This window comes from Cherax quadricarinatus, chromosome 41 (assembly GCF_038502225.1).
Source record: "Cherax quadricarinatus isolate ZL_2023a chromosome 41, ASM3850222v1, whole genome shotgun sequence".
Taxonomy (NCBI): domain Eukaryota; kingdom Metazoa; phylum Arthropoda; class Malacostraca; order Decapoda; family Parastacidae; genus Cherax; species Cherax quadricarinatus.
Genome location: NC_091332.1, coordinates 23770957 through 23792536, shown reverse-complemented (window position 1 = coordinate 23792536; position 21580 = coordinate 23770957). Strand labels below are relative to the sequence as shown.

Sequence of the window (21580 nt, the reverse complement as noted above, 5' to 3'; positions counted from 1 at the left end):
TACGTGTACCTGAGAGAGAGAGAGAGAGAGAGAGAGAGAGAGAGAGAGAGAGAGAGAGAGAGAGAGAGAGAGAGATAGAGAGAGATAGAGAGAGATAGAGAGAGATAGAGAGAGATAGAGAGAGATAGAGAGAGATAGAGAGAGATAGAGAGAGATAGAGAGAGATAGAGAGAGATAGAGAGAGATAGAGAGAGATAGAGAGAGATAGAGAGAGATAGAGAGAGATAGAGAGAGATAGAGAGAGATAGAGAGAGATAGAGAGAGATAGAGAGAGATAGAGAGAGATAGAGAGAGATAGAGAGAGATAGAGAGAGATAGAGAGATAGAGAGATAGAGAGAGACAGCCACATTTAGTCAGCCAGTCAGCCAACCACCCATCCATCCACCTGGCCACCCACCCACCCGGCCAGTCAGCCAGCGAGCCGGATACGTATTACACATGTTCCAGAGTTCTTTCTCTTTACTTAGGGTATAGGTTATACTACATTCTGGCAGGATGACACTACCAGTGGTATTCTCCCATTCTACTGTGTCGACAATACATAAAGATAACAGTAACATATGATACTGTATGTGATGTAAAATTTACAATACAGTTCACTACCATGTATACATTATATACAGTACATAAATAATTAAAATACTATAACAATAAAAGTAAATTATGGTAAAAAGAATGAAATAATGATTGTACATTACATTACAGTATTATGTAGGTAGTTTATATAGGAAACGTTTGACATTATGCCCTACCCAGTATGTCGGCAATTTTCAAAGGTTCGACTTACGTCCATTTTGACTTACGACCGGTTGGTCGGAACCAAACTTGGTCGTAAGTCGGATGGTACCTGTATTTAGTAGTAGTGGTAGTACGTACGTATTATAATAATAATTATCATTATTAATTTAGGGAACTGGAGCACAGATCCAATTCCCTAGACCAAGAGCCCCTCACCAAGGAACCTCCCTTGAGGAGGAAGTCTGCATCCTGAAATTTCGCTTGTATCCAGAAGCAAAAAATTAACCGAGCAACTGTTCATATACTGAAAAGTTTGCATGGTGGGGCGTTCGTAAGCTGAGGTTCCACTGTATTGTGATTATTTATTTCCAGCTAAATCAAGTGAAAATAACAGAGCAATTAACAAAAAAGATCACTGGTATACTATATAATCCATAATTAAGCAAATAGTACTAATAAAAATGTGTACAGCAGAGTGTGACTATGCTGCTTCAAGAGCACATCATATTAAATACAACAGAGCAGTACAGGTACTTAACCCTTAAACAGTCCAAACATATATATACGTTCACTCGTGCAGCACCCCAAATTTTTTGAGAGAAATTTTTTTTTTTAATAGGAAAAAAGACCATTTGGTACCCAGGCATCTGAATTTTTTTTTCATATAGCACACACTGAGTGCACACACCCATTCTCTCATGTCTAGGTGACTCAGGCATATCGCGCCAATGTTGAATGAATGACAAAGGAAATGTATATATACGTTTGGGGCGTTATGCAAGAGAACGTATATACGTATACGTTTGGACTGTTTAAGGGTTAATACCAGTAGCTCAAAATCAAGCTTGCACTAGTTTATGCAGGAAGTAGAGTGGGAAGTACAGTGCCTGCACTCTGAAGGAGGGGTGGGGATATCTGAGGACTGGAACTGTATTATTGGCACCCCTCTGGAAAGACAATGATGGAGTGAATACACAATTAACCTGCACGTAAGAGAGGAGCTTATGACATGTATTGTTCCATTACTGATACTGTGCCTTTTTCTTCTTTATGGAGTGAATGATGGAGAAAGTGTTTCTTCTTTCTGGGGTCCCCCTACCTCGGTGGGAAGCAGCTGGTTTGTTGGAAAAAAAAAATCTTGATTATGAATCTCACACAGTAGGAAGAATGACTGTGCTAATGTGTATTAACCAAACAATTGATGTCAGACATGGTCTCCACTGTTGCAAGGCTGAGTACTGCTTCAGATTGGTTTCATCAGTTCTGATTTATTCAATTTTATCACAGAAAATGTTTGCTCACATACACGAGTATTGTACTGAAAATCCAAGATCAATACAAAGAGGCATCCACGAGTTACAGTATCACACAGAAATGAACATGACAGAAAAAGAACAAAAACTTAGGCAACCACTGTTGGTATCCTCATTATAGGGAGGATGCCTAATAAGATGAGCCTTAACCCTTTCACTGCCACAACCCCAATTCTGAAATTGTCTCCCTGTGTCGCAAAATATTCGAAAAAAAAAAATTCTTATGAAATGATAGAGAATCTTTTCCCGATGGTAATGACACCAAAAGTACGAAATTTGATGGAAAACTTACGACACTATGCTCTCGCAAAGTTAGCGATGTCGGTGATATATACGCATCAGTGATTTTGCCCTATTTTTGGCCAATTCCATTGTTCCAGTCAACCAAACTCATAGCTATTTCTTTAGAATTCCATTTGTTCTGTCGATTGAGCACAAGAAACTGCCCATTTACCCATTTCAATTACCCAGTAAAGTGGTCAAAAATTGGCAATTTGGCCAATTTCACGCAAATTAAAAAATATGCCAATTTCTAAATAGGGTGCAGAATAAACAATGCAGATATTCCAGGCCCCTTTTACTCTTGCTTTCTATTTTGAATTTTAATTCACACAAAAAAATAGAAGATTTACTGTTATGCAGATTACTGCATTACTGTAAAAATGGTATAAATAACATCATTGCACTTGTGAAAGAATATTAGACTCCCCAGTTGACGTGTATTGGACGCATGGAGTGATTTGTTTACTCTTGAACATTGGCAAAACCCGAACATTTCTGCTACTTTGAGCTCAATTTCAAGCTCCTGTTCTTCATGAAACTAATCAAAATCATCTATTTCTGTAATATGTCTTCCATTCTATCAAATGAGACCAAGAAAACGAAAATACAACCATAAATACTGTATGAAAATACATCTCAAAGTCGGCATTTTAATCCAAAAATATGGTCAGTTTTTTTTTTCTCATTATGCACTGCGTGCTGCAGGATTTTTTTTTATACTGTGCACACTGACTACACAGACCCATTCTCTCACATGTGAGCCTACTAGCTCTCTCCCACTTGATTTGAAGCCGCTAAAATTTAGGCGTATTAATACATCAGAAACACTGGCACATAAGACGTATACACATGTACAGTGGACCCCCGCATAACGATCACCTCCCAATGCGACCAATTATGTAAGTGTATTTATGTAAGTGCATTTGTACGTGTATGTTCGGGGGTCTGAAATGGACTAATCTACTTCTCAATATTCCTTATGGGAACAAATTCGGTCAGTACTGGCACCTGAACATACTTCTGGAATGAAAAAATATCGTTAACCGGGGGTCCACTGTATATGACTGAAACAATGAAAGGGTTAAAAACAGTATATTGTATATACGATTACAATGATTTTTTTTTTTTTTTTGAGGTTCCTGAGATTTGCCAATTCTACATTTGATTCATTAGATTTTGGTTACAAGTACCTCTAGTGATATGTTCAGTATTATGCTTTTCCCAAAGTCCTTCTGACTGAGTATGTTTTGCTGCTTTTGTTCCCAACGTGTGCTCGGTCTCTGGTTCTTCACTTTCCCAACAAATATAACAGTTGGGGGTTGGATTCCAGTAGCCACTTGTTTGATCACTCCTACAGTAAGTTCAGTTCAAGTTTTTCATTGTCCTGCCAATCTTGATATCTCCTAATTAAGCCTTGATATCTCCACATTAATTTATCACATGTCAAAAAGGAAAAAGCCAGTTAGCTAGGCCTGAGTCTTGGAGAAGGAAGGTTTAGTACCTGCACTCTAAAAGTAGTACAGTGGACCCCCGGTTAACGATTTTAATCCGTGCAAGAGGGCTCATCGTTATGCGAAATAATCGTTATGCGAATGAATTTTCCCCATAAGAAATAATGGAAATCAAATTAATCCGTGCAAGACGCCCAAAAGTATGAAAAAAAATTTTTTTTACCACATGAAATGTTAATTTTAATACACACAAACTGAAAAAGGCATGCACAATTAAATGACACTTACTTTTATTGAAGATCTGGTGATGATTGATGGGATGGGAGGAGGGGAGAGCATTATCTTCTTACTGTTTAGAAGGGGAATCCCCTTCCATTACGACTTGAGGTAGCAAGTCCTTTTCCGGGGTTACTTCCCTTCTTCTTTTAATGCCACTAGGACCAGCTTGAGAGTCACTGGACCTCTGTCGCACAACAAATCTGTCCATAGAGCTCTGTACCTCCCGTTCCTTTACGATTTGTCTAAAATGGGCCACAACATTGTCATTGAAATAGTCACCAGCACGGCTTGCAACAGCTGTGTCAGGGTGATTTTCATCTATAAAGGTTTGCAGTTCAACCCACTGTGCACACATTTCCTTAATCTTTGAAGTAGGCACAATGGATTCCACAACTGGCATAGGCTTCTCAGGGTTAGCCCCAAACCCTTCAAAATCTTTCTTAATTTCCATACTAATTCTCACCCTTTTTACCACAGGGTTGGCACTAGAAGCTTTCTTGGGGCCCATGGTCACTTATTTTCCAGAAACAGCACCGAAAATACTGTAATAATACGAAATATTCCGAGTGTATGCTTGGATGTTACCGCGGAGGCTGGCTGGTAAACAATGGGACGGAGCGGCACATGTGAGGCTGGCTGAGGGCACATTGGACGCGTCTCGGACGAAAATCGGTATGCGGGTTTTTAATCGGTATGCGGGGCAAAAATTTTGCGATAAAAGTAAGCGTTATGCGGAAAAATCGCTATGCGATGCCATCGTTATGCGGGGGTCCACTGTATATGGTTGGTACAGTATGGAGGATTATTAGAATGGTGATGCCTGCACACTTTTGGCAAGACAACTATTAAATGAATGATGATGAATGTATTTTTTTTTTTTTTTTGAGGGAGTTACCATATATTCATGGGACATAGCCAGTGTGGTAAAAAAAAAAAAAAACGCAAAAAGGAATACACGGGATATTATGTTGTTCACTTATTATACCTAAATAGGACAGATCTCAATAGAAATTCTTGTGGAACCCTCCTTGTCAGGTAGTGTGCACTGTATGGAGAAAGAGTGGCATAATTTATGACTGAGACATTCCAAGAAAAACAGTCATGTACAAAACCCCTTACTAACTGCCGAACTTTGTGAAGAAATTTGTGATGCACAGGAGCATCTTCATCAAATGCATCACATAAATACATGCGCTCTCCCACCTACTACATACCACTTGATGATGAAACTTCCTTTTGAAGATCACGTCTTGGATTACCAAGCATGTGCACACATAATGTGTTTAGCTCCTACAACCTTTACTGCTTATGGAATAACATCAGTCTCAGAATTTACTGATCCCACATTATGTCTAATAATTACTTTTTCAATAAAATAACGTAATTGCTAGCTTACTAACTAGTATCATTTACAAATCATATAAATATGGAAGCATTAAACCTGTAGGTGTTGTACAGTACCTTGGGGAATGGGAACAGGAGCCTTTCAGCAGCATCAAGGAACCCCCATCTCACCATGTAGAGTAATTATGGAAATAACTTGGTGACAACAACTACTACTATTACTACTACACTAAACTGGTGACTAACTTACTTGATCTGCCCAACTGAGTGTTGATAAGAGTGAGTCATAAGGTGGTGTGAGGGGTGATGTTGACCTGCCACTTGCCTCAAACACATCACTGCCATCTTCCTCGCATTCATCAACATCATCAACCTGTCAATTATAAGAGTCATAGAGTGGTGTGAGAGGTGATGGTGACCTGCCATCTTCCTCAAATACATCATGTGAAAAACAGGTAGCAGAGGACTTAGTTCACACCAAGGCTATCTGTTGGTAAAGAACAATCTACTTATATCTATTTTAAGGACTTATTATGTACAGTATTATGTAGATGTATGAGGCAAGGATAGTAAAGCAGAAGGCTCTCTCCCTGCCCTCCAATCCTTCTGACCAATGCCAACTTGAAACAGAGGGAATATTTTTTCAACACTTTGACTATCTCCCACTGAGATGAGGTGACCTATAATAAGGAGGAAAACTTTTTTTACTGTTGCTCGCCCAATCACTGTCCTGCCAGAAGGATGCCAACATCACAGTTCAGACGACTCTCAACCACAACATCATCACCCCTCTTTCAGAGTGTGGCACTGTATTTTCCACTTCGATGACTAGAAGTCTGGCTAGCCGGTTACCCTGAATCCCTTCACAAAAGCTACCTTGCTCTCACTCCAGCAGCATTTCAAATCATAAAAACCACTTGCTTCCACTCCTATTTAATGCACTAACACTAGCCTGTTCAATGTCCAAGCCCCTAGCACTTAAATCCTCCTTTACTCCCTCCCTCCAACCTTTCCTAGGATGACCCTAGCCCCTCCTTTCCTCCTAGTGAACCTATTTTTTTCCTTCCTCTAAATATCCAAACCACTTTAACAACCTGTCCTCAGCCCTCTGAATAATACCTCTGGTAACTCCACACCATATTGAAAAAATGACATAGGATTTACAGCAGAGTTGAAAGTGGATGGAAGGCATGAACTACAAACTACCCCTACATTTTTGCAATGTTCTTAACTTAACTAATCTTGTTACTCAACTACTCCCCAGAGAGTTGTATGTATCAGTGATTCTACTAGTTCTACTGCTGGATATTGTGGTGGAAGTGGATGCACACTACTGCTACCATAACCACCACTGATTCCTCCGCTTCTGCCACTACTATTACTAACTGACTTGAGTGGCTTATTGTTAACTATTCATGCTGATTATTATTATTATTATAATCAAAAAGAAGCGCTAAGCCACAAGGGCTATACAGCGCTGCAGGGTAGGGAAGGAAGCGAGGGTATTGGATGGCAGAAGGGAGGAGGGATGATCAGCAGGTTACAGAAAACAGTGGGGCAGGGGATAGTACGGGGGTAGAGGGTAGCAAGAGATTGAAGTAGAAAGGGCTGAAGGTATCAGAATTTGTGAAGTCAGTCAGTTGTTGTCAAAAAGTCAATGAGAGAGTCCGGATGAAAGGTGGGTCCATCATCGAGAAGGGAACGTAAAGAGAGAGTAGCGGAGCGAAGACGACGACAGAGGTAAATTCTGCGTGCTCGTTGATAAAGTGGGCAGTCCAACAGAATGTGGCTGACTGATAATGGAGCTTGGCAATTCTCACAGAGAGGAGCAGGACGCCTCTCCATGAGATATCCATGAGTAAGACGAGTATGGCCAATGCGAAGACGGGAGAGAGTAGTCTCCCAACCTCGACACTGGTGATAAGAAGACGGCCAGTAACCTATACTCGGTTTAATAGATTGAAGTTTGTTGCCGAGCATAGTAGACCAACGTTGTTGCCAACGGGTGTGAAGGTGGGAAGATATTGCAGCAAAATAGTCCGTAAATGGAATACCTCTATAAGAAACTGGTAGGTCATGTACTGCTGACCGCGCAGCAGTGTCTGCCTGTTCATTGCCCTGTACATCAACATGACCAGGGACCCAACAAAAAACAATATCTTTATGCTTGGTAAAGATGCGGCGTAGCCAAAGTTGGATACGGAGGACTAAGGGGTGAGGTGTATCAAATTTTTGTATAGCCTGTAAAGCACTAAGGGAGTCTGAGACAACCACAAATGATGACACAGGCATAGATGCAATACGGATAAGTGCTGTAAGGATGGCATACAATTCAGCAGTAAAAATACTAGCCGAAGATAGTAAATGCCCTTGTACGACGCTGTCCGGAAACACTGCTGCGAATCCTACGCCATCAGAAGACTTAGAGCCATCTGTGTACACGGCAATGGCATGAGAATGAGAGTGAAAGTGGTCAAGAAAAAGAGAGCGGGAAGCGACTGTAGACAGTTGGGCTTTCGAGCAAGGGAGGGAGAAAGAACAGACTCGAACAGCTGGAACTTCCCAGGGGGGTAGGGAAAGTGAGATGCTACATGTACATAGAAAGGTGGTAGTTGAAGAGAAGACAAGAGCGAATGAAGGCGAAGAGAGAAGGGACGGAGTAAACAGGGGCGGCGAACAAATAAAGAATGTTTACTAATATCAGTGACCATTCTATAAATGGAAGGATTGCGGAGATCATGAGAGCATACATAGTAGCGCAGGCAATGGGCATCACGGCGATCGGATAAGGATGGAACTTTCGCTTCTGTATAGAGGCTCTCGACAGGGGAAGAGCAAAAAGCACCAAGGCATAAACGTAATCCTTGGTGATGAATGGGGTTAAGGCTAGAGAGAGTAGCAGGAGATGCCGCTGAATAGATCTGGTCACCATAATCAAGTTTCGATAAAATAAGGGTGGAATGTAGGCGGAGGAGGGTTCGACGATCAGCTCCCCATGAAAGATGAGCAAGGGTTTTAAGAAGGTTCACCCGGCTGTGACAAGTTGCCTTCAGAGAGGTAATGTGAGGTTTCCAGGATAACCTACGATCAAAGAGGAGGCCCAGAAACTTGACTGTATCACGTTCAGGGATACGGGAGCCATAGAGGTACAAAGGATGATCGGAGATGACAGAGCGTCTAGTGAAAGTAATTTGGTGGGTTTTAGTGCTGGAAAATTTAAACCCACGTGTGGTGGCCCAATTGGAAACACGGTCGACTGCATGTTGGAGAGAAACTGTAATGAGGTGACAGTCAGCGCCTGCACAGGCAATAGCGAAGTCATCAACATAGAGTGATGACCAAATATTTGATGGAAGACTAGAGGCCAAATCATTAATAGCAAGGAGAAAAAGTGTTGTGCTCAGAACACATCCCTGGGGGACACCTTCAGCTTGGATAAAGTCCGGGGAGAGCACATTATTAACCCGAACACGGAAATGCCTGTCAGTTAAAAAGTTCTTAAGGAAGGATGGTAGATTGCCTCGAAGGCCTAAGGAGTGGGCTTGGGCTAAAATATTATACCTCCAAGTTGTGTCATATGCCTTCTCAAGGTCAAAAAATATGGCAATAACCGAGTGGTTATTCACAAAGGTATTACGAACATACGTATCCAAGCATAGTAAGGGGTCTATGGTAGAACGTCCCTTACGAAAGCCATATTGACGAGTGGAGAGACTGTTATGTGTCTCTAAATACCACACTAAACGTCTATTTACTAGGCGTTCCATTACTTTGCAAACTGCACTGGTAAGAGCAATGGGATGATAGTGGGAGGTTTCATGTCCCGTAGTGCCTGGTTTGCGGAAAGGGAGAACAATGGCGGATTTCCACAGCTGTGGAAGAACTCCTTGTGACCAAATAAGATTGTAAAGGCGTAATAGGACTGCAAGGGCTGACTGATGTAAATGTTGTAGCATACGAATATGAATGTCGTCGGGCCCAGCTGCCGATGATCGGCAAGCTGAGAGTGTTGCTTCCAGTTCTTGAAGTGTAAAAGGCACATTATACTGTTCTTCTCTGAGAGAAGAAAAGTCCAAGGGTGCTAACTCTCTGGCAGACTTTGAGGAAAGAAATGAGGGGCATAGATGGAGTCCCTGAGAAATACGGACCAGATGATTGCCAATTTCATTGGCAACATCTAGTGGGTTTGCTATATCAACACCGGCAACCCGCAGAACAGGAGCCGGGTCAGGAGAATATTTACCACTCAGTTTTCGTACTTTTTTCCAGACTGCACTCATAGAGGAAGCAGAGGTGATGGTGGAGACATAATCTCGCCAGCAAGTGCGTTTAGCGTCGCGGATGACACGGCGAGCGATCGCACGCTTCTGTTTAAAATCAAGGAGTCTCTCTGTGGTTCTATTGTACCGGTACCTGCCCCATGCAGCTCGTTTCAAACGTACTGCACGAGCACAAGCAGGAGACCACCAAGGCACGCATTTCTGAGAATGCCTGCCCGAAGTTTGGGGTATAGAATGAGAAGCTGCGGTTAAAACGGAGGACGAGAAGAGGTGTAAAAGCTCATCGATGGAGGACGAAGAAGGAACCTCTCTAAAAACAGTTAGGTGTGAGTAAAGGTTCCAATTTGCCCGACCAAATTGCCAGCATGGGATGCGAAGAGGTGGTGAATATGAAGGGGAAGTAAGAATGATTGGGAAATGATCGCTGTCATGTAAGTCCGGGAGAACAGACCAAGTGAAGTCTAATGTGGTGGAGGAAGAGCAGACTGAGAGATCGATGCAAGAGAGAGTATGAGTCCGAGGATCAAAATGGGTGTGTGTACCTGTATTTAAAACATGGAGGGGGTGGGTGGCAAGAAAAGCCTCTAACTAAATTCCACAGGAATCACAGTGAGGCCCCCCCCCCCCCAGAGGAAATGGTGGGCATTAAAATCACCAAGTAACAGAATTGGTGGCGGTAATGACGAAACAAGAAAGGCAATATCCGGAATAGATAATGCTCGAAAAGGAGAGAGATATAAAGAACAGAGCGTATACCACCTATGCAAGTGGATACGGGCTGCTGTGTAATGCAGCGAAGTATGAACAAATAGCTGATGGTACGGAATATCAGTGCGTAGAAGAAGGGCACTTTCATTAAAGGACCCATCAGGAAAAGGATCTGAAGAATACAATAAATTATAGCCTGAGATGGGAGAGATAACAGCAGAGTGTAATTTTGGTTCCTGTAAGCAAACACCAACAGGGGCAAACTGGGAGAGTAACATCTGAAGCTCACTCCGATTACCCGAGGCCGCATATATTCCACTGTAAATAGGCCATGATTGGCAATGATAAAGATACTTGAAATCCGCAGGTAAGGGTTCCTACGGACTAGAGGGGTTAGAAAAGTCCACATGCGGAGGCAGTGGAAAACGTTCAAGCAGCGAAGGAACGGTGCGCTGTGAAGAAAGGAGTTGCACAGATGGAGGAGAGGAGAGAGAAGGAACAGAGGGTGGATCAGTGTCCATTGATGGTTTGGTCTCTGCAATATATTCAGAGATTGCTTCAAGTGTTTCGGAATTCAGAGACGTCATATTGGAGACAATATTGGAAATGGTAGGGGGAGGATGAGTAAAGATTGGAACTGTATTGGACTGTACCAAGGTACGGGGGGGCGAAAGGGTGGAGGGAACTGGAGAAGCGTGGAAGGGGATAGAAGAGGCAGAAACCTGGGAGGTGGCAGAAGAGGAAGAAACCTGGGAGGGAACAGGGAAGGAAGGTACAGTACGAGGAGGAGGGTGAACCTCTACACTTGTAACAGAGCCAGTGAGAGGGGGAGAACCAGGGACAGAGACAGGGAGGGTAAAATGAGGAGGTGGAAGATGGGTAGGAGGTGTTAACGGACCTTTTTTTGACTTTTGAGAAGTAGAGGGACGATTGGGAGGAGGTGTCATACGAGATCTCGTCGTTACTGAGGCTTGTGAGAGAGAACACGAAGAAGCGAGATCAGACTGAGGCGTTGAAGTAGGGACGTCTGAGCCGAGGACAGCAAAAGGATTAGATACAGGAGTGACTATGGGAGAGGTAACCACAGAGGTGGGTGTAGAAGATGGGATACCAGAAGTGGGGGGGACGTTTTGAAACACGGGAATAAGAAACACGTTGGAGTCTCCCTTGGAGGCGGAGATGAGAAACTGCCATGGCATAAGGGAGACCTTCTGTCTCTTTGAGGTAACGGATTTCCCGCTCGTTTAAATAGACTTGACAACGGCGAGAGTACGAAGGGTGAGCCTCATGACAGTTAAGGCAAGAGGGAGATCGATTGCAAGACGTATGAGAATGGTCATCGGCACCACAGACTGGGCATTCGGCGATAGATCTGCAATATTTCGCTGGATGGCCAAATCGCCAGCAATTTCTACACTGTTGCGGTGTAGGGATCACCTTTCGGACTTGTAACCGATGTCCTGCTATATAAACTGAGGATGGGAGTTCTCGGCTGTCAAAAGTTAAACGAGCCACATTGCTAGGGTGTCGTCTCCGCCCACGGGCAGGAAGAACGTAAGTGTCTACCTTGAGGATTGGGAGATCTTGGAGTTCCAGCTGTTCAAGAATGTCAGTGCCACATGTCTGGAAATTTTGTTGGACTATGGTATGGGGGAGAATGACGGTACCACTACAAGAATTGAGGGAATGATGTTTTTCAAGAGTGACAGGAACAGTATCGATATGGGAAAGACGAGAGAGCTCATGAGCCTGGGTAGCATTCTGTATGGTGATGATGCGCATACCGCTCTTAAGAGCATGAAAAGAAATATCTTTACCAACATGGCGTAGGAGTGCCTTGCTAATACTGTGGTCAGAAAGATAGGCAGTAGAGGAAGTCGGTCGTAAAGTCAAGAATTTAGTCCATTGTTCAGTCTGAAACTGAGCGTGGAAAGGTAGTGAAGGACGTGTCGATCGTTTCTGAGAAGAACGAGAAGGTGGAGAAGTATCATCAGCAGGTAATTGTCGTTGGCGTTTAGGCGTGGGACCAGAGTTGGTCCGACGTGGAACGGGTCGGCGATTTGAAAATTGCCGCACCGTAGAGGGAGAGGCCGGAAGCATAGTCAGAGGAGAGCGAAGGTCCAATAAATCGAAGGAGTCAGTCGAGGCCTCAGTACCTGAAGCGGGTGAGGAAACAGCACCGGCAAGAGGTACAGAGGCATGAGGAGTGTCTGAAGAGTGGTCCAAAGACGAGGCGGGGTCAGAACGGGGTGCGGTATCAAGGAGGGGCCCGGGGGTAGGAGGTTCATGGACTAGGGCTGCAATGGTTAGGTTACTTCTTTCTTTTTGTTTTTAAGAAAAAAAAAGAAAGAAGAAAAGAAAATAAAAATAAAAAAAAGAATAAAAAAAGGGGGGACCGGGGAGGGATAGTTCCTAGGAGGAATGAAAGGGCCAGAAATCTCCCTCCGCGCCCAAGAGGACCTCAGCACCGCAAGTAGCGCAGATGCAGCATGGAACCCGTGCCATACCCTACCCATCATGCCAGTAAACCGGCAATCCGGGATAGCAACCTCACATCTGCCGAGCTACCTCGGTGGACAAAAGAGAGGGCGGCCGGATATCCGCCACAAAGCATACCTCCTTCGGCCACCACCCCCGGAATCCGAAAGGTGGCTTCCAGAGATACACCCGATGCCCGAAAGACACCCAAAGCTACTCCGGGATACCGGAGAGGGATCGGGACATCCCCAGGCGATCCAGATTCCACGGCAAACTACGCCACCGCCAAGAACCTCAACGGAATGGGATGGACCCCGGTATCCTTTCCCCTACCTAGGAACTAGCGCGCCTGTGAGAGAAATCCCAAAGGCCGAAAAGAGGAAGGGCAAAAGGGAGGGGTGGGGAGGAGGAGGAGGAAAGGAAAAAGGGGAGGATGGGGAGGATGGGATAGGGGAGGGGAGATTGGGGGGTAATTAGGTTCGGTCTGAGGAAGAAGACCGACAGGTCTAATTCCTCAGACCAAGAGCCTCTTCACTATGCCAAGGAGCCCCCCTTGAAGAGGTATTCATGCTGATGTGGTTAGTGAACTATGACAGTAAAACCATTGCATACTATCTAGTTGAATCCAATGTTTGCAAAGTACTTATACAGCTGGTTATTAAATGACTATTATTTTTGCATGCACAGTTTCAGCTGGGTGTTTGTTTCATTCTGCTATAATTTTATTTGCTAAAAATTCTTAACAGACTTTCAAGTTGTATCTCTTCCCTCAAAGTTCCATTCCACTGTTTTCAGTTATTAACTCACTTTGCAATTCAAATAGTTCATATTTTAATGTATGTATCAAAGCTATAAAATATCTAAAATATTTTAATGACATCTTTCACAGTTTCCGTTTCCTGAGATAACAGGATAAGCATGACTTAAGAAATCGTAATGACACGATTGCAAATAAACCATACCCCCGGCCGGGATTGAACCCGCGGTCATAGAGTCTCAAAACTCCAGCCCGTCGCGTTAGCCACTAGACCAGCTAGCCACAATAAGATTCATCCAACTAGGTATATTTCTACACCATAGGAAAGTTAGCACAGGCACCTCTGTGACCACAAATGCAAGTTTTTACAGACGAATCTCCAGCTAGCGTGGCCGTGACGAACTCTAGTTCAAGTCCCTTCACTGCCGTCAACATGACTTAAGAAATCGTAATGACACGATTGCAAATAAACCATACCCCCGGCCGGGATTGAACCCGCGGTCATAGAGTCTCAAAACTCCAGCCCGTCGTGTTAGCCACTAGACCAGCTAGCCACAATAAGATTCATCCAACTAGGTATATTTCTACACCATAGGAAAGTTAGCACAGGCACCTCTGTGACCACAAATGCAAGTTTTTACAGACGAATCTCCAGCTAGCGTGGCCGTGACGAACTCTAGTTCAAGTCCCTTCACTGCCGTCAACATGACTTAAGAAATCGTAATGACACGATTGCAAATAAACCATACCCCCGGCCGGGATTGAACCCGCGGTCATAGAGTCTCAAAACTCCAGCCCGGGCGACGGGCTGGAGTTTTGAGACTCTATGACCGCGGGTTCAATCCCGGCCGGGGGTATGGTTTTTTCAGGATAAGCATTTTGAGTCTTTCTTCATACGGTTTGTTTCTTGGTGATTGTATAAACTTAACTGCATTTCTCTGCACCATCTCCAGTCTATCTTCAGCTTTTATGTAAGTTGGAGACCAAAACTGGACATAATATTCAAGAAGCATTAAAACAAGGGCATTGTAAAGTCAGTAAGGTGTTGGGTGTGATGTACACAGAATCTCTTGCTATGAAACCTAGCATTCTGTTGGCTTTGCTGCTTACATATGGGTAATGTATGGCACTATTTTTTTTTTTTTTTACACAAATTAATTTTACAGGCTCATTTCAAAGCCAAGCCCTACCTTAGGTATTCCTTGTGATTACTCCAAGATTTATTTCTTTTTTTTTTTGTCTCAGTACGTTGCTACACATTTTGTATTTGCATGTCAAATTATTATATCCAAAATATATTACTTTACATGTATGATCATTGAAGGTAATTCCCTGTTTTTCTTATTATCACATTGCCATCCTATCCAGATCATTCTGAATACTTAAATAACTTGCTGTGGGTGCTGCATTTTTACTTAGTTTCTCTGTGATCAGCAAGTTCTTATACCTCACAGCTGACATGCAAGATTCACGCATGCCTCTCGCATCTCAGCCAGACTGAGGAGTTAGAAATACAGCATCCCTCTTCACTAAACCATCAAGTCCCTGTAAGTTTGTCTAATACGTTAGTGAGATCCACACAGACACTATCTGTGCTTTGGTTTTCTTCCAAAACCTCTGTAATTTTGTCAATAACAGGTTAGTAGTAGTAACAAGTATTAACTTTCCACTTTAAATCTATGCTGACTTGGGTTGTGCAGGTCATGCTTTTCTATAAATCTGTAATTTGGCATCTCGTCCAAATTTCAAAGATTTATCATATGTAATGTAAATTTTTGCCAGAGCTCAAATGCTTGGTTTGTACTGAGGAGTTATGTTATTATTCTATCAAGTTATGAATTAACAGAATTTTAAACTGAGCAAAACATTATCAGAATAAAGATTTGCTCAGCAAATTCTGTCTCTTTACAATACTTGTATGGAGAATGTTTGCCAGTCAAATCACCAGTCAGTGCTAAGAAACATTCAAATGTGCACAGGTGTCACTGGTGGTGCAAGAAAGGGTTGGAGGGGCACAGGGACAGGTGAGAAAGGTGTATAGACAGGCTGCTGGGGGGCAGGGGGTAAAGAAGAGCTGAAGGGATATAGGAACAGGTGGAAGGGGTATAGAGATAGGTTGCTGGGGGGGGGGGAGGAGTATAAGGATAAGTAGAATGGGGTATAGAGATGGGTTACCCAGGATGTGGGAAGTAGAGAAGAGCTGAAGGGGTATAAGGAAGGGTGGGAGGGGTTGAGGAGTGGGGGGGGGGCTAGGGAAAAATTGAAGGGACAGAGAGATATGAAGCACTTGAAAGGCAGCAGTCAATACGGTGCATGTACACACACACACACACACACACACACACACACAAACCAGTGAAGAGGCAGGGCCAGGAGCTTGGACTCGACACCTGCAACCTCAACTAGGTGAGTACACACACACACACACACACACACACACACACACACACACACACACACACACACACACACACACACACACACACACACACACACACACACACACGACCTCGACCCCCGCAACCTCAACTAGGTGAGTACAACTAGGTGAGTGAGTACACACACACCTACCTACCTCGTGCATCAACATGTTAGAGACACTACCAGAGAGAGAGGTGAGGATGAACCAGCAAGACTGGACTTTGTATTCACCCTGAGTAGCTCGGACGTTGAGGATATAACATATGAAAGGCATCTCGAAGCCAGTAATCACATGGTTCTGAGCTTTGAATACATAGTAGAGTTACAAGTGGAGAGGGTAACAGGAGTAAGATGGGAAAAGCCAAACTACAAAAGGGGGGACTACACAAGCATGAGGAACTTCCTGCAGGAGGTTCAGTGGGAAAGAGAATTGGTAGGAAAATCAGTAAACAAAATGATGGACTATGTGACAACAAAATGCATGGAGGTAGAGCAGAGGTTTGTTCTCAAGGGCAACTGAAATAATGGGAAGACCAGAACGAGCCCTTGGTTTATCCAAAGGTGTAGGGAGGCAAAAACTAAGTGTGCTATAGAATGGAAACAGTCCAGAAGACAAAGGACCAAGGAAAATAAAGAGACTAGTCACACAGCCAGAAACGAGTATGCACAGGGAGGAAGGCCCAGCGACAGTACGAAAACAACATAGCATCGAAAGTCAAGTCTGGCCCAAAGCTGTTGTATAGCCACATCAGGAGAAAGACAACAGTCAAGAATCAGGTAATCAGGCTGAGGAAGAAAGGTGGGAGTATGCACAGGGAGGAAGGCCCAGCGACAGTACGAAAACAATATAGCATCGAAAGTCAAGTCTGACCCAAAGCTGTTGTATACCCACATCAGGAGAAAGACAACAGTCAAGAATCAGGTAATCAGGCTGAGGAAGAAAGGTGAGAAGCTCACAAGAAATGACCAAGAAGTATGTGAGGAACTCAACATGAGATTTAAGGAATTATTTACAGTGGAGACAAAAAGGACTCTGGGAAGTCAGAATAGTGGGGCACACCAACAATTATATACCAACAAGCACTGAATGAGATACACACAACTAAGGAGGTGAAGAAGCTACTAACTGAACTTGATACCTCAAAGGCAGTGGGGCTGGACAACATCTCCCAGTGGGTCCTTAGAGAGGGAGCAAAGATGCTGTGTGCCACTACCAATGATTTTCAACACATCCACTGAAGCTGAGTAAATACCTGAAGCATGGAAGACAGCAAATGTAGTCCCTATTTTGAAGAAAGAAGACAGAAATGAGGCACTAAACTACAGACCAGTGTCACTGACCTGTATAGTATGCAAAGTCATGGAGAGGATTATCTAGAGGAGAGTGGTGGAGCACCTAGAATGGAACAACCTTATAAACGACAACCAGTATGGATTCAGGGAAGGAAAATCCTGTGTCACAAACCTATTGGAATTTTATGACAAGATAATGGAGGTAAGACACGAGAGAGAGGGGTGGGTGGATTGCATTTTCTTGGACTGCAAGAAAGCCATCGACACAGTTCATCACAAGAGATTAGTGTAAAAGCTAGAGGATCAGACATGCATAACAGGAAGAGCACTGCAATAGATCAGAGAATACCTGACAGGGAGGCAACAAGTCATGGTAGGTGACGAGGTGTCAGAGTGGGTGCCTGTGATGAGCGGGATTCCACAGGGGTCAGTCCTAGAACTAGTGCTATTTTTGGTATATGTGAATGACATGACAGAAGGGATAGACTCAGAAGTGTCCCTGTTTGCAGATGATGTGAAGTTAATGAGGAGAATTAAATCAGATGAGGATCAGGCAGAACTACAGAGAGACCTGGACAGGCTGCAAGCTTGGTCCAGCAACTGGCTCCTCAAATTTAACCCAGCGAAATGCAAAGTCTTGAAGATTGGGGAAGGGCAAAGAAGACCACAGACAGAGTATAGGCTAGGTGGCCAAAGACTGCAAACCTCACTCAAGGAATAGGATAGAGGGGTGAGTATAATACCGAGCACATCTCCTGAGGCACACATCAACCAGATAACTGCTGCAGCATATGGGCACCTGGCAAACCTGAGAATAGCACTCCGATACCTCAGTAAAGAATCATTCAAGACTGTACACCGTGTACGTCAGGCCCATGCTGGAATATGCACCAACATTTTGAAACCACATCTGGTCAAGCACATCAAGAAATTAGAGAAAGTGCAAAGGTTTGCAACAAGACTAGTCCCAGAGCTATGGGGAATGTCTTACAAAGAAAGGTTAAGGGAAATCGGCCTGACAACACTGGAGGACAGAAGGGTTAGCAGAGACATGATAACATAAAACATACAACATATTGTCGGTAGAATTACCAACAATATGTTAATTAAAAGGACAAAAGTGCAACTAATGTGACATTTTATTGTGACAACATTTTGCTCTCCAGGAGCTTTATCAAGCCATTACAAACAATACATGGACAATACATAAAGGAGGGACACTGAAACAGGCCTTCTCAAGACAATATACATTTGCTTAACCTATTTTTATGCTACCCAAGCCATAGTTTTTATACCTTTTTACTCATGTACCAGCTGACTTTTCCACCACGTGTATCACTACTACTACCTCCACTAGTACTACACTTCATTCAAAGCCTATATATACCCTCTGTGTCCATGTATTGTTTGTAACAGCTTGACAAAGCTCCTGGAGAGAGAAACGTTGCTACAATAAAAGTCACATTAGTTGCACTTGTGTCCTTTTACTTGACATACAAAATACTGCTAGGAATTGACAAGGTGGACAAAGACAGGATGTTCCAGAAATGGGACACAGCAACAAATTGGAAGTTGAAGACTCAGATGGGTCAGATAGATTTTAGGAAGTATTTCTTTAGTCCCAGAGTTGTCAGAAAGTTGAATAGTCTGGAAAGCAATGTAGTGGAGGCAAGAACCATACTTAGTTTTAAGGTGAGGTTTGATAAAGCTCATGGAGCAGGGAGATAGAGAGGACCTAGTAGTGAACAGTGAAGAGGTGGGGCCAGGAGCTATGACTCGACCCTTGCAACCACAAGTAGGTGAGTACACACACACGCACACACAGAGGTATGATAAAGCTCATGAAACAGGAAGAGTGACCTAGTAGTGACGAGTGAAGAGGCAGGGACAGGAGCTGTGAATCGACCCCTGCAACCACAACTAGGTGAATACAACTAGATGAGTACACATCCATGCACACACGTGCACACACACAAACACACGCACACATGCACACACACATATAAGAGGGGTGGAGGAGTGGCACTGCTGATCAAAAACTAAAGGGATTTTGATGAGCTGGAGTAGGAGACAGAGGAGAAGCAAGAGCTTACATAATAGGAACACTTCAGTCTGGAGGTCCTAAGGTGGTAATTGCAGTGATGTATAACCCACCACAGAACAACAGGAGGCCAATCAAGAGTATGATGAGAGTAACAGAGCGATGGTTGACACACTGGCTGAAGTGACCAGAAGGGCTCATGTGAGCAGGGCAAAGTTACTGATCATGGGTGACTTCAACCACAAGGAAATCGATTGGGAGAACTTGGAGCCACATGGGGGCCAAGAAACATGGAGGGCTAAGATGATCAAGGTGGTACTGGAAAACCAACACGTAAGGGACACTACCAGAGAGAGAGGAGAGGATGAACCAGTGAGACTGGACCTAGTATTCACCTTGAGTAGTACAGATATTGAGGACATCTCATATGAAAGACCCGTTGAGGCCAGTGATCACATGGTTCTGAGCTTCGAATACATAGTAGAGTTACAAGTGGAGGGGGAAGCAAGAAGGGCCAGACAAATGAAGACAAATGAAGACAAACTACAAGAAAGGGGACTACGCAGGCATGAAGAACTTCCTGAACGGGGTTCAGTGGGACAGAGAACTGGCAAGGAAGTCAGTAAATGAGATGATGGAATACATGACAACAATATGCAAGGAAGCTGAGGAGAGGTTTGTCCCAAGGGTAACAGGAATAATGAAAAAGCCAGGATGATCCCATGGTTTACCCAAAGGTGCAGGGATGTCAAAACCAAGTATGCTAGGGAATGGAAGAAGTATAGAAGGCAAAGGACCCAGGAGAATAAGGAGAGCAGCCATAGAGCCAGGAATGAATATGCACAGGTAAGAAGGGAGGCCCAAAGACAATACGAGAATGACATAGCAGCGACAGCCAAATCTGACCCAAAGCTGTTGTACAGCCACATCAGGAGGAAAACAACAGTCAAGGACCTGGTAATCAGGCTGAGGAAAGAAGGAGGGGAGGTCACAAAAAATGACTGCATAGTATGTGAGGAGTTCAGTATGAGATTCAAAGAAGTGTTCACAGAGCTAGATACCTCAAAGGCGATGGGGCCGGATAACATCTCTCCAAGGGTCCTGAGAGAGGGAGCAGAGGCACTGTGTGTACCACTAACAACTATCTTCAACCCATCTATCGAAAAAATGTGACTACTGGAAGTATGGAAGACAGCAAATGTAGTCCCAATTTTTAAAAAAGGAGACGGACATGAAGCATTAAACTACAGACCAATGTCATTGACATGTATAGTATGCAAGCTCATGGGAAAAATTATCAGGAGAAGAGTGGTGGAGTACCTAGAAAGGAATGAGGTTATCAACGACAGCCAGCACAGTTTCAGGGACGGGAAATCCTGTGTCACAAACCTACTGGAGTTCTATGACATGATGACGGCAGCAAGACGAAAGAGAGGGGTGGGTAGATTGCATTTTCTTGGACTGTACGAAGGTGTTTGACACAGTTCCACACAAGAGATTAGTGCAAAAGCTGGAGGACCAGGCAGGGAAACCACTACAATGGATCAGGGAGTGCCTGTCAGGAAGACAACAGCGAATAATGGTACGTGGAGAGGTGCCAGAGTGGGCGCCTGTAACGAGAGGGGTGCCACAGGGATCAGTCCTAGGACCAGTGCTGTTTCTGGTATTTGTGAACGACACAATGGAAGGAATAGACTCCAAAGTGTCCCTGTTTGCAGATTATGTGAAGTTGATGAGAAGAATTCAATCGCACGAGGACCAGGCAGAACTACAGAGGGATCTGGACAGGATGCAGGCCTGGTCCAGCCACTGGCTCCTGAAGATCAACCCCACCAAGTGCAAAGTCATGAAGACTGGGGAAGGGCAAAGAAAACCACAGACGGAGTACAATCTAGGGGGCCAGAGCCTACAAACCTCACTCAAGGAAAAGGTCTTGGGGTGAGTATAACACCAGGCACATCTCCTGAGGCGCACATCAACCAAATAACTGCTGCAGCATACGAGCGTCTGGCAAACCTAAGAACAGCATTCCGACATCTAAATAAGGAATCATTCAGAACCCTGTACACTGTGTGAGTTAGGCCCATATTGGAGTATGCAGCGCCAGTTTGGAACCCTCACCTAGCCAAGCATGTAAGGAAACTAGAGAAAATGCAAAGGTTTGCAACAAGACTAGTCCCGGAGCTAAGGGATA

At 43.9% G+C, this 21580-nt stretch overlaps 1 protein-coding gene across 1 annotated transcript in view; it reads right to left on the bottom strand.

Annotated features, from left to right (window-relative positions):
* ssp3 (short spindle 3) overlaps positions 1–21580 on the bottom strand; it is a 355022-nt gene that overhangs the window by 151415 nt on the left and 182027 nt on the right. Inside the window, exon 9 of the mRNA XM_070092824.1 lies at positions 5659–5781. Coding sequence (XP_069948925.1) covers positions 5659–5781 — 123 coding nt within the window. The remainder of the gene's footprint in view (positions 1–5658; positions 5782–21580) is intronic.